We start from the raw sequence: 12544 nt of genomic DNA on the forward strand, positions 1-12544 counted from the left end.
ATATGTACAGTAATTGTGGTTGTTTTACTCTCCATGACTGGCAAAAACCGCTAAAACGCCGAAAACTTTTCGACAGCCGTCCTTTTACACCATTAAAATTACAATAATTATGATGTTGCCGATGTTGTTATTGAATCATAAAAAAATCGACTTATAATAATATTATGTTCACATTATGAAGAAACAAAAACAACATACGAATTAAATCGATTTTATTTTTCATTAAAACATTGCACTTATAGATTTAATACATAAATAGCAAATCCTAATCGACGCAATATTACATAATTTATTTTTATCTAAGAAAGTACGAGCGGTAAATAACTAGGTGCATAATAACTTAATAGTGTTTTTAAAATTTTAACTACTTTAACAGAGATCAAAAGTATAAATAAGTTATGAGTAAAATACAAATTTAACATAATACAATAACATTGATGACAAAATGAGAATTATGAGACGGTACTAATAATTATGTATGGAGAATAATTTATAATACGATGAACAGTACACTTATACTTAATTCTTATTTTATACAACTAAATAGATTTTTTTTAATGCACATATTTCCATATTATGTCATCAAACATCATCCAATTAATTATTTAAAAATATTCTAAGTAAAGTATACATAATACAAAAATTAAATTAATACAATTAATATATTCATGCTTAATAACTGGAGAAAAATTTGTAGAAAAAACTTTTTATAAATTGATTATATATTTATGACTAATAGTGATGCACAAGTTTTAAAACAACTTGTGTATAATTTATAATACTATGTTAAATAATAAATTATTAAATAAATTAAATAAAGCTTCCGTAGGAATCATTTTAAAGACATTGTATAATAATTATTTTGTGTTAAGCTTAACTCGATGTGAACCAATACATTTAAAATATGTTTAAGCTTTAACACAAATAATAGAAGGTAGTTACTATTGTTCTTTTTTTAAGAAACTAACACTAAACATAATATGTGATTAGACAACCAATTAAAGATAAGATTGAACATTTATTCGACCTATTTGGTATTGTACTTGAGTTGATGAACCTGTAACATAATTAAATATATGATGTGTTAATAATTCTGTAGAAAATAAACAGAATAACAGAAAATCAAAAATTACTAATTAATCACAAATATATAATATATATATATTTTTTTTAATCATAGTAAGATATGGTACATAATATAATAAGATATATGGTATTCCTGTGTTATTATTTTTTTTAAATAATATAGATTTTCATTAAATATCCAATAAATGTATGTTTTCTCTGACTTTAAGACAAGTGGTTTACCTGAATGTTAGAATTGTTCTTTTCTTATACATATCTAATATTAAAATCAAGACATTAATAGTTGAGTTTAGCAAGAGTAAAAAATACTTTAATTACAGTATACTATTAGAGTAGTTCCTTGGAAATAAACATATGGCAATAATAGGTACTTACAATATAAGCAAAATACTAAACTATTATTATAAAAATGTACAGAAACAAAATATGTAAATTCAAAGAATAGTATTTATTTATATATATATATATATATATATATATGTGTGTATTGTATATCCAACTTCTCCTGAAAAAATATTATTGAGTAGAGATCTACAAATGTAATATTAAAAGAAAAAAAAAAATCATAAATATTACTATTTGTTTTGAATATTCTTAATATTTATTCAACATAGTGGGGAATTTTTCCTTCTGTTTACTTCACCAATAACTACCACTTTTAATTCATAGGTGTAATTTGTATCATTTAAAATACTCTTTTTTAAGTAACCATAGAAATATTTTTTTTTTTTTTTTATAAAAGAACTATTTAATCAATTATTAAATTATTCCATTAAAAATTCAAGTAAGTATGTTTACCAATATGTTTATGACGTTGATCTGAGCTATTTGGAACATTTTCTGGAATAAAAACAGAGACTAGTAATGCACACATAACAAGTAGTGACCCAAAGACAAATGGTGGTCCTGGAATCATCTAAAATGGCAAAAGATAAATGATTAATAAGTTAATATAAATAAAATATTTAAAGAAGTAAAAACAGTTATTACCGAAGAAGACGGATTATTATTTATATTGTACTTTAAATGTGTAATTGTGACTGAACTATTAAGTGAATGATGAGTAGTATGAGCTATTTGCATTCCTTCATTTAAATTAACATCAAATAAATAAAATATGAATCCAAACATTGCAGGTCCTAATCCACCACAAAGGCCTCTTACTCCGGTTACTACTCCTTGAACAACACCTTAATAAAAAAAAAAACAAATTCCATTAGTTTTATTTCAAACATTCAAATGAAAAATAAAAAAAAAAATAAGTAAAATTGTATACCTTGCTTATCTGCATCTGAATGAATGGAAACAAACGAACTGATAGCAGGATATGTAACACTTGAAATGGCAGCCAAAAAACAAGCAGACCACATAACCCTATTAAATATAAATATAAATAATATGAATATGATTATGCAATTACTCATAAACTATAAATATGATTAGCCCACAAAAGAAATGTGAGCTTATGTTGACTATCTAGAAATCTAGTCTTCTATCAGGTAAGAAAAAAATACCAAGTATGGTATACACAGTTCATTTTGAAATTTGAAAATCGTTAGAGTTTTTAAAAATACAATATTTAGAAAACTGTATTGTATTTTTTAAAAATATAGTATATGGACTAGTGAATTTTTTAAACCATAATGTTGCCCAATATTAAGATGAAAGTATAACTCTTACAGCATTTAAAATTTCTTTTTGGCAATTTAATACATTAACCAAATACCTAATATTTATTTAAATATTAAAAATGTTGATTTTATGTTCTTTAAATCGAAACAGATCAATAATAGTAAATTATATTTTATCCAACTGTTATTCAATTTTTTTTAAAGGTTCAAAATTTACAATGAATGATTGTACTTTCAGTGCCATTAAATAAGTAAAATACTGGTACAGTTTCAACCATGAATCAACTTTGATTTTGATTTTTGTTATTTGTTTATTTGAAAGTTATCCAATAGTACACAAAGATGGTAATAACAATATTGAGCATTTAATTTATTTTATTTTCCAATTAAGAACACTATATTTTATTTATGCATTTAATAATTTTATTTTTGATAAAAAGTGTCTTTTTTTGTTTTGTTAATATTATAGTCTTCTCAAAAAAAATAAATGACAATGTCATGCAATCAGTCTTTTTTCTTAAGTTCATCTAAGTTTCAGTTACAAAATAAGATAACTATAATATTGAATTTATTATTATTATAATATATATCATACCAAGTTTCTGAACCAAAACCAAACCACATAAGTTGCATGATTTCAAATACCAAACCAATCATTATTGTGTATTTAGCTCCCATCATTTTCATTATAATGCCAAGAACAGATTGAACAACTGCTGAGAACAGTCCAAGTAAAGCAATAAGTAGTGATACTTTGAACATACTAAATCCCATAACCTAAAAAAAATATTTGGACATAATAAATGTATTAATCAATAATATAATTTAATAAAATTATAAGTATTAGAAACTTTTCTGCTCAGAATTAATATAGATTACAAAATAGTGAAACATTATTTATTTTTAGGAAATTTGGGTATTGAAATTCATAGTATAGTCTGTTCAAAATGAGATCAATACGTTGCGGTGACCAGTTCTCATTAGCGGCGCGCAGACCACCTGCTGATTCAACTTAATATAATGAATAGATACTAAAATAAAAAATAGGTAATAATAATAGGTATAATTATAGGTAATAGGTAATAGGCTACCTGTACCAATCTCATTTTGAACAAACTGTACAGTCCATTATTAATTGATGTTAATCAAAAACAAAAAATTAAACATTTTTATGATATCAGTATCTACACATTTATAATGTGTAATTTTATAACTTATTTTCAAGTTTGACACAGGAAAACACTTTTTTTATTAACATTTATTGTTAATTTATCAATTTTTTCTACCATAATTACTGGGAATATTTTACTTTTGACTCCCTGAAAAAAGATACTGAAGAATAAAAATTGATGCAATTTTTCTCCACCATAAAAAATGTTTTCATACAACTATCAAAATCAATACATTAATAGGAGTTCCTCTGAATTAATTTTAAAACATTATCATAAAAAATCTTAATATTTATATTATATTTTAACACTTACAAGTCTCAAATAAACAAATAATGAAGAGTACTCTCCTGCTTCAGGAAGGTATGACAAAAATACTGTTAAGCACAATATCAATATAGTTCGATCTCGACCAACCATTCTCAAAGCCTTTAAAAAAAATACATATAAGATCTGTAAATTTTTTATGCTTAGTAAGTACTTACTACAAATGGATCTGCTTTTTTCCAAGATATACAATTAGTAGATGTTCGTTGTTTATGTGGTAGACTTTCTGGCACAGCAACAATAATGAAAAATACATTTAAAAGTGCTATTAAAGATGCTAAAAATACAACAAAATTAGTATTGTAAATTTCCATAATGTATGAACCAAGAGCGGGTCCAAAAACCATACTAGCTCCAAATGTTCCAGTTATCTAAAAAATAAAAATAAATGATTTATATTTATATTTAAGATAATTATAATTTTGCTTATTTAATATTAATTTTTAAATATATATACCCAGCCATAATAGCAACTTCTTTCTTTTTCATCACTGACATCTGCTACATAAGCAAATACAACGGAAAACGTAACAGAAAATAATCCAGAAACACTTATTAAGGCAAAAAACCACCTAAAATTTTTACACCTCATTAGATACTTAAAGATTTATTGAAATTTAACTTTAAAAATTAGGTACCCAGAATCAATACACATAAAAGGTATTGGAATACAAGTGAAAAACACTGTTAATAATAGAAATAATTTTCGTCCCCAAACATCAGATAAGGCACCAATCAATGGGGCACTTAGGAATGATAGAATACCCTAAAAAACAATAATAATATTAATAAAGAATAAATAATAAAATAAGTTTACTACATCCTCACGTGTTATTTCCGTCTCACAAATGTAAAACTTAGCAAAAACTGATTTGTGCAAGAAAGAACTGAAAAGACTAGTCATAACTAAGAAAAAAATGTTCACCACATAAAAACAATATTTCACAGGAAATTTGTTTTATGTGGTGTAAATTATTTTAGTTATGGCTGTAGCCTATTAGGTTCTTTTCAGTACAAAACAGTTTTTGCTATGTTTTACATTTGTAAGACGGAGATAACATATGTGGGGGTAGTGTCCATTTAACAATACTGGATAAGTATTGATATAGTCTTGATACCTTTATACCCCAAATAATTCCATTCATAAGCAAAGCATGATCTTGGAATGTATTGTTTAATTTCTGTAAAAAAAAATCTTTTATTATATCCAACTAAAAAATATGAACAATTAATCACAATTGATTTTAAACTTACTGATATTATTGGTAAAGTTAGTATGCTCCAAGCAAAATATTCTAAGAATATAATGACCAGTGCATGGTAAATTGATGGTTTTCCTATTCCAGATTTCTAAACAAAAATTAAAAACATACATTTATCACAACATTTTAATCTATTTAAAATTTCTATGAGCATCAATAAAGATTATACTAGTGCAACAATGGTTTAGCAATATCTATTGTCTACCTCTATATTTACAAATAATAAACACTACTATATTTTACCATTAATATTCCATCACTCAGAATGGATTTATGGCTCCGGATTACAATTCCAGATATACTTTTGTTCATTTTCATTTTTGAACCCATTGTAGAACGTGTCTCATACTTTTTTCCTTCGTTAATCGTCGGAAAATACTGTTCCATTTGTATAATTTAGAATTCAGGCAATATATAATTATTCGTACATCATTTTATCTATTGAAGTTTATAATAAAATTATAATACATATAAATAATATACAATAATTATAACAATTATATGCCAATTAAATGACTTCTACGAAAAAAAAAAAAATTATAATTAATAGAAATTATCCTATGACGATTGAGTATTGACTAATTCATAATCGACTAATGACTATTGTCTAAATAATGGATAATATCAGGAAAATATAGGAATAGGGGAAATCAGAAATTGGAAATTTGAAATTGCAAGAATTTGCACCAAGCTTACTTACACAGATAATATAGTAATATACAGTTATTATTTACTCTACCGTTAATAGTTATTCATTATTTATTTGGCTTTTGGTAATCGGTATTGACTATTGAGTATTGACAATTGAATATTTATTGTAAATGCGATCACCATGAAACTTTGATATTATCATTATCGAATATCGATAGCAGCAGCTGATAACAAATATCAAATTAAATTTCAATCTGAACGTCTGCCATTGGTCAATTACCGAGGAACGGTTACGGTTGATAGTATATTTCTTTTTGTTTCAAAACAAAACGTTATAATAAATAGGTGCAAATAGACAATAGTACAATATGTTTTAATGTAATATTATGCGGTCTTTGATGGTGAATAACTGATACTTGATAGTTCTATTTTTTATTTCCAACAGCAGGATCAGTGATCAGATTGTGAATTTAGTTGCACAATATTTATTATTTACTACTATTTTTCTGTTCATCTTTAAAATGTTACCGGATTTTTTATGTAGACCACTTATGTAAGTATCATACCCGTTTCTTTGGAATTCCTGCCATTACTTTTTTTTGGTTTAAATGCTTGATATTTACATCATTTTGTTCTAAATTTTATTAAAATATTCGAGAAAATTCCCGAAATAACCGACAACTAATATTACCTACTATTTGTCTGGATTATTTATAATTTACTTCTTATGATTTTATTAAGTGTTTTAATTATTATGAAAGATTTATGTAGAAGTTAATTTCTTTTTTTTTTAATAACTCCATACCTACTTCAAAAGTTCTAATATTATATTACTTTATATTTGGTACAATTATTGCTGGATTGATGTTGACACAATATGTAGTTGTTTACATTTTAGATAAATAACTAAGCTATTTAACCATTTTAACCTAACTATATTAATTTTTAATTGATTACAATTTTTTTTTCAGTATGATATTTGGCATATTATATCCAGGCTATATGTCATACAAAGTGCTCAAGACAAAACGATCAACAAATTATGTATGTTTGATTATTTAATTAAATAATGCCTTTACTGTCTATTAATACTATATTAAAGATTATTATTTATGTTGAATATTAAACTGTTGGATTTGTGTAACATATGTTTCATTTAATTATAAGTTATATTAGTTATAATATTTTTACTAGTATTATTATAATTAAAGGACAAAATATTATTTTACATTTTCTGTATTAAAAATATTTTCCCCATAAACTAATTCACTAAAATGTAATTTATAAAACATTATTTATTTATTTTATCATCAGTAAAAAAAAATTAACTTGAAAGATTATAAAAAAGGTATGGCTATAAAATAAAATACATTGAAGTGGATATGACTAATAACTATATGAGAAGAAACCAGATAAGATATCATTAAGGAAAAATATTTATTTTTTAAATACTATTAATTATTATTCTAACTGTTTTAATAATAATTGTACATTTATGTAGGGTATATGGCTAATGTATTGGATAACATTTTCGATGTTTACTTCAGTAGAGACCATAACTGATATATTTATTGGTCCTTGGTAAGTTATCAATAAAAAGTTAATATTTTAATGAATTAATCTTATTAAATAGGTTATTAGAAATTGTCTCATATTATTTAAATAATTAATTTAAAAAGTATATTAAATTTTGAATAATATTTTAATGTATATATAATATATATTTAAATTTACAGGTTTCCATTTTATAATGAGTTGAAGCTTTTGTTTCTTTACATGACTTATCCAACTTCAGACAGCTCTCTAACTTATGTATACAAAAATATTATCAGTCCTTTTATAAAACGACACGAAAAGGTAAAGTTTGTATTATAACTATATATTTATAAAAAAAAAAAAAACATAAAACAAATATACTAAGTATTAAATAAAATGCTGGAAAGTAGGTAACTGTTCTGCTAAATAGCAGTTATCTTGCGTACATTGTTATTAACCCTAGAGCACACGCATCTTGGTCAAAAAGACCGGGCTTTTAGAATTTTGTTCATTGCTTCAAAAATATAAAATATTAATCTAACCCAACCTAGATACCTTCTAATTAGGTGATAAACTAAAGTTACATACAACTCCCAATTGAATACAATTTGATGTCTGTAGAAGGGTTCAAAGTTCATTATCTATTGAAAAAACTACCTAAAAGACTGTGCGTGGTACACTGTGATATAATCTTATGTGTAATAACATTTATATTTCATATGAAAGTTTAATTTATTTATATTAAGTATCAATAAAAGCATATGACAATTTTTATTTATTTAAGAGTAATAAAATAATGATTATTTCAATTCATCGAGTCTTAGTGGATATGTTTCAACACACGGTTAAAAAGACGTGTAGAATTTCGTGAATATTTTTAATGGGTGTAATCTAGGATTAAATGAGTCTCTGTAATGTGTCAAATTTGAATTCAATGATAAATCATTGGGTATAAACAACAATTTTGAGTGAAGACGGTTTGTCAGCTAATGTTGCTAATTGATAATTATATTTCAATGTATGTTTTTGATACCTCTATTAAAGTAATTTATTTTGGTATTGATAAATCAATAATGGCAATGAGTTGATTCAATATTTGTCAAAAACATTACATTGATTATATTATTAATATTTAATTTCTATAATAATATAAATATATTTTATTGAACATAAAAAAATATAAATTACCAAGGTTATTAATTTTAAGATATAAAATATTGGAAAAGTTTTACAATTTAAGTGATTAGATACATTAATACTGTTTAGGTATTAGAATTTAAATATTATTAAATGTTACATTTAGTTGATGGAAATAAATTAAATGTATTAAAATTGGTAAAATACCTATTTGTTTATAGTTCCGTTAATTACATTTTATTATAAAGATCAGTTTTTATTAGGAAAGTGATTACATTTGTGATTTTTACTATTGTGAGGCCCAATGCTTCATCCGCGTTGAGTGGAATGTACTGTTATATTTTTCATAGTGATTATAAATATATAGTATTTTTATTTTGTTCTTATATGTTTATTACCCTTAAATGACTCACTTTGGGACCAGCATAAAGTGAGTCTTATAACTTAATGAATCTTGTAGGTGGAGTGAAAAAAAACATAATTTTTAATTATTAATTTTATTTAATTACATATTTTGTATATTTCATTACTTTAACTTATCTACTTTAATACATATTTCATATTACTTATAGTAAAATTGTACTCAATATAATATGTTGAAATATGTCAATTTATTTATTTATTTATTTTTTTAACATATGATTTAATATAACTAAATTTATCACTTGAGAATACTTAATAAATAAAAAAAATCTGAAATTAGTACAGCAGATGGGTATTTTTTAGGAAGAACACTTGGTAGTGAAAAGTTTAAAAAATATTATGTTTCTTAAAAATCTAATAAATAGCAAACAGCTAACTAAATTAATTGTATTATTTATATATTAATTTGTATTATTACAGGCTATTGATGCTCAAATAAGTAGTTTGAGGAGTGGTGGTTTACAAACCTTCATGGTAACAGGCAAAATATGTACTAACTTTTTTTTGAGCCAGGCTATAAAAGTTTTCCAACTATATGTAAGTTCATCTTAATCATCACATTTTTTAAATGTTTAAATATTTTAAAACATTTCATTCTCAAGGGGATACAAGCTGTTCAGTTACAAAATATTAGTACAAATATGAATACAGCATTGATTGAGAATAGCGAACCAGATGGAGATATTAATTGGGAAGAAGTCATTAATGATTCTGAAGATGAAGATGACTCTTCGTTCAAGATGACTAGTTCTTCAGAATCTTTAACTTCTTTAGTACAAGAGGAGCCACCTGAATATTCATTTTCAGATATGTATGGAAATAAACAGACAAAAGACAATGAAAAAACATATGATCCACCATCATCTAACACACGAAGAAGGAGAAAAGCACATTGAAAACAAACTTAAAATATTTTATGTATTTTTTGTATTTTTCTCATAAGAAAATTGTATACATTTTTTTTTCCAAGTTGTGTTATATGATGTTATTTTTATTCAATAGTTTTTATAACAGTTGATCTCTTTTTTCATTAAAACAAATATTTTTATACTTTATATTCTTAAGTTGTATTTCTTTAAAATTGTTTTGTATGGAAATATAATGTATTGTATGATATACAATAAACTATATAGTATGGATTGCAATAAACAATTGTTAATCAATTTTACACACTTCATTTATATTGAAGACATATTCAATTATACTATATACTTATTGTGTTTTAGTGTTTTATAGAACTATTTTTATGTCATTAGTTGAAATATTAGTGGGAATTAATCATAGTTTAAATCGATATTTAAATTTTAAGTTAGTTATAAGTGTTTTAAATTATTATTACTGTATGGGTGTGGGGTTAATTTAATGTCCTTATTCTGATATGAATATGTCTTTTAGTTGGAACATATATGAAATTCTTAATATTATTTTAATAAGTGGATAATGCAAGACATTTTTTTTCTGCTTATGACATTTATCATAATTCATAAATTTCACAAAAACACATATAAGGTATGTATACATATATATTATACTGTATATTAATACTCCAATACATATACTATACAGTACTGACGTATCAGCATCATAGTGCTGTTTTAAAATTTTAGATTTTTATTATTTTTAATATTGATAATCATCATGGTAAAAAGTTTCAAATCCCTATAAATATTTTTTAAATGAAATAAATTAAGTAATATATAGTAGTATATACCTATCTAACTTAAATGGTTTGTCTAAATTTAAAACTTAAAAATGTCTTCAAAAAAAAGTATAAAATTATGCATAAGAACTTCTGATTTTATTAATTGACAATGAGAATAACTGAGAGAGAATTTGTATTATTTTTAAGCTTTTTGACTGCAAAGCGTAACAATTTTTCTAAAAGTATTAATGTTATATTATGTATTTATGTCTAGGTGTTTCTTATGCATGTCCACTACAGTTCACGATCAATATTTAATTTTCAATTCTTTTAGTTTCCGTATATTTCGTATGCTATTTTTCATTCCGGAATTTAACCCTTAAAGGCTTAAACGTTGTGGATTACACATAAATTCTTTTTCAGTACACGAAAACTTAAATTTTTTGTTTTTTAAATATTGTTACATTGTATAGACCATGGGATATTCATTGATTAAATAAAAAATAAAAAAGGAAGTTATTGATATTGTATATAATTTTAATAGTATTGTATTATATATACATAAATATTATTTATATTAAATATGGATAGGCGGGGATTTATTTGGAAAAACCATACTTTAATAACAGGTGCTTACTTTTATATTTAATATTATAATTGTATTTCACCTGTTCTATAGAATTGAGTATTGACATTCCTAAAAAATGTGTTGATAGGTACACTCTTTTCTTATACTATAACAACATAATAAATAAACATCGTTCGCCGCATAATTTTGGAAAATGTAATCCTTATTAAAGTTTGATGAAAAGTGATTTTTAAACATCGATACGACGGTACCACGATTAAAGATATACTATATACTATATATATTTTAATCGTTGACAATTCGTGATCGGTACCTATACCTACATGATAAAATGTAATATTGCATGAAAATGAAACATCAAATAATACCTACACAAGCAGATATTCTATTTGACAAGCTGTCTATTTGTTTGGGAGACATTGTTCAAAACGAATGAACTAATTGATTATCAAAAAGACAGTGGCAGTTATACATGATGTTCAAGGAGAGGGCGAAAATAAAGTCAACCCTCCCCCCAGAGCATTATTATAAATAGTATATACTAATATACTTATAATATAAAATGTACATAATATGAATAATTATAGTTATACAATTTTCATATATATATTTATAATATTAATGTATTAAAAAAATATATAAATGATGTACCATATTATATGTACTTATTGACTTTTATCGTATCTTATACCTAATAATTATAATAAAATCATATTACTTTTTTTTTCTTGTTAAAGCGTATAATAATATTATCTACATTAATATTGGATGATAGGTATATTTGTTTTATAAATGTAGAGTGAGCGAAGTGAGCAAAAATATTTTGGGCTCTTAAATTTAATACCTGGTAACATAAAATAGCCCTATCCGCCCTTGGTGTGTATCCACTGATTTTTATACCAAGTTAATCAGTGTGTTTATCGCATATTCTAATCACAGTTCATAGACAACAGAAAAGCACATGGACTAATATAATATAGATACTATCCCCGGTTAAAACGTAAAATATGATCAAGGAAGAGCCCAAGGAGGGGTGAACCACCTATCAGCCACCTCTTATAATACCACCACTGCAAACAGATGAATTTTAA

The 12544-nt window shown here is 24.3% G+C and overlaps 2 protein-coding genes across 3 annotated transcripts; one reads left to right on the top strand and one right to left on the bottom strand.

Moving 5' to 3' along the window:
* Positions 1–195: 195 nt before the first annotated feature.
* Positions 196–6327, bottom strand: LOC114120960 (hippocampus abundant transcript 1 protein). 2 transcript variants are annotated; one of them, XM_027983081.2, is made up of 13 exons: positions 6215–6327; positions 5719–5913; positions 5468–5563; positions 5332–5394; positions 4852–4979; positions 4671–4785; positions 4372–4584; positions 4202–4315; positions 3313–3494; positions 2363–2460; positions 2077–2276; positions 1885–2002; positions 196–1057 (listed from the first exon to the last, which is right to left on the bottom strand). In XM_027983081.2, exons 2-13 carry the CDS (start codon positions 5860–5862, stop codon positions 999–1001), a joined length of 1530 nt encoding a protein of 509 aa, XP_027838882.1. In that variant the 5' UTR covers positions 5863–5913; positions 6215–6327; the 3' UTR covers positions 196–998. The 2 variants fall into 2 exon arrangements, with proteins under 2 accessions (XP_027838882.1, XP_027838881.1); XM_027983080.2 differs by having other exon boundaries at positions 6176–6323.
* A 103-nt stretch (positions 6328–6430) lies between these two features.
* On the top strand, positions 6431–10277 carry LOC114120967 (receptor expression-enhancing protein 4-like). Its single transcript, XM_027983092.2, has 6 exons — positions 6431–6679; positions 7098–7170; positions 7628–7707; positions 7863–7983; positions 9643–9759; positions 9825–10277. The coding sequence occupies exons 1-6, from the start codon at positions 6648–6650 to the stop codon at positions 10116–10118; spliced, it is 717 nt and encodes a 238-aa protein (XP_027838893.2). The 5' UTR covers positions 6431–6647; the 3' UTR covers positions 10119–10277.
* Positions 10278–12544: the final 2267 nt, after the last annotated feature.

Source organism: Aphis gossypii, chromosome 1 (assembly GCF_020184175.1).
Source record: "Aphis gossypii isolate Hap1 chromosome 1, ASM2018417v2, whole genome shotgun sequence".
Lineage (NCBI taxonomy): Eukaryota > Metazoa > Arthropoda > Insecta > Hemiptera > Aphididae > Aphis > Aphis gossypii.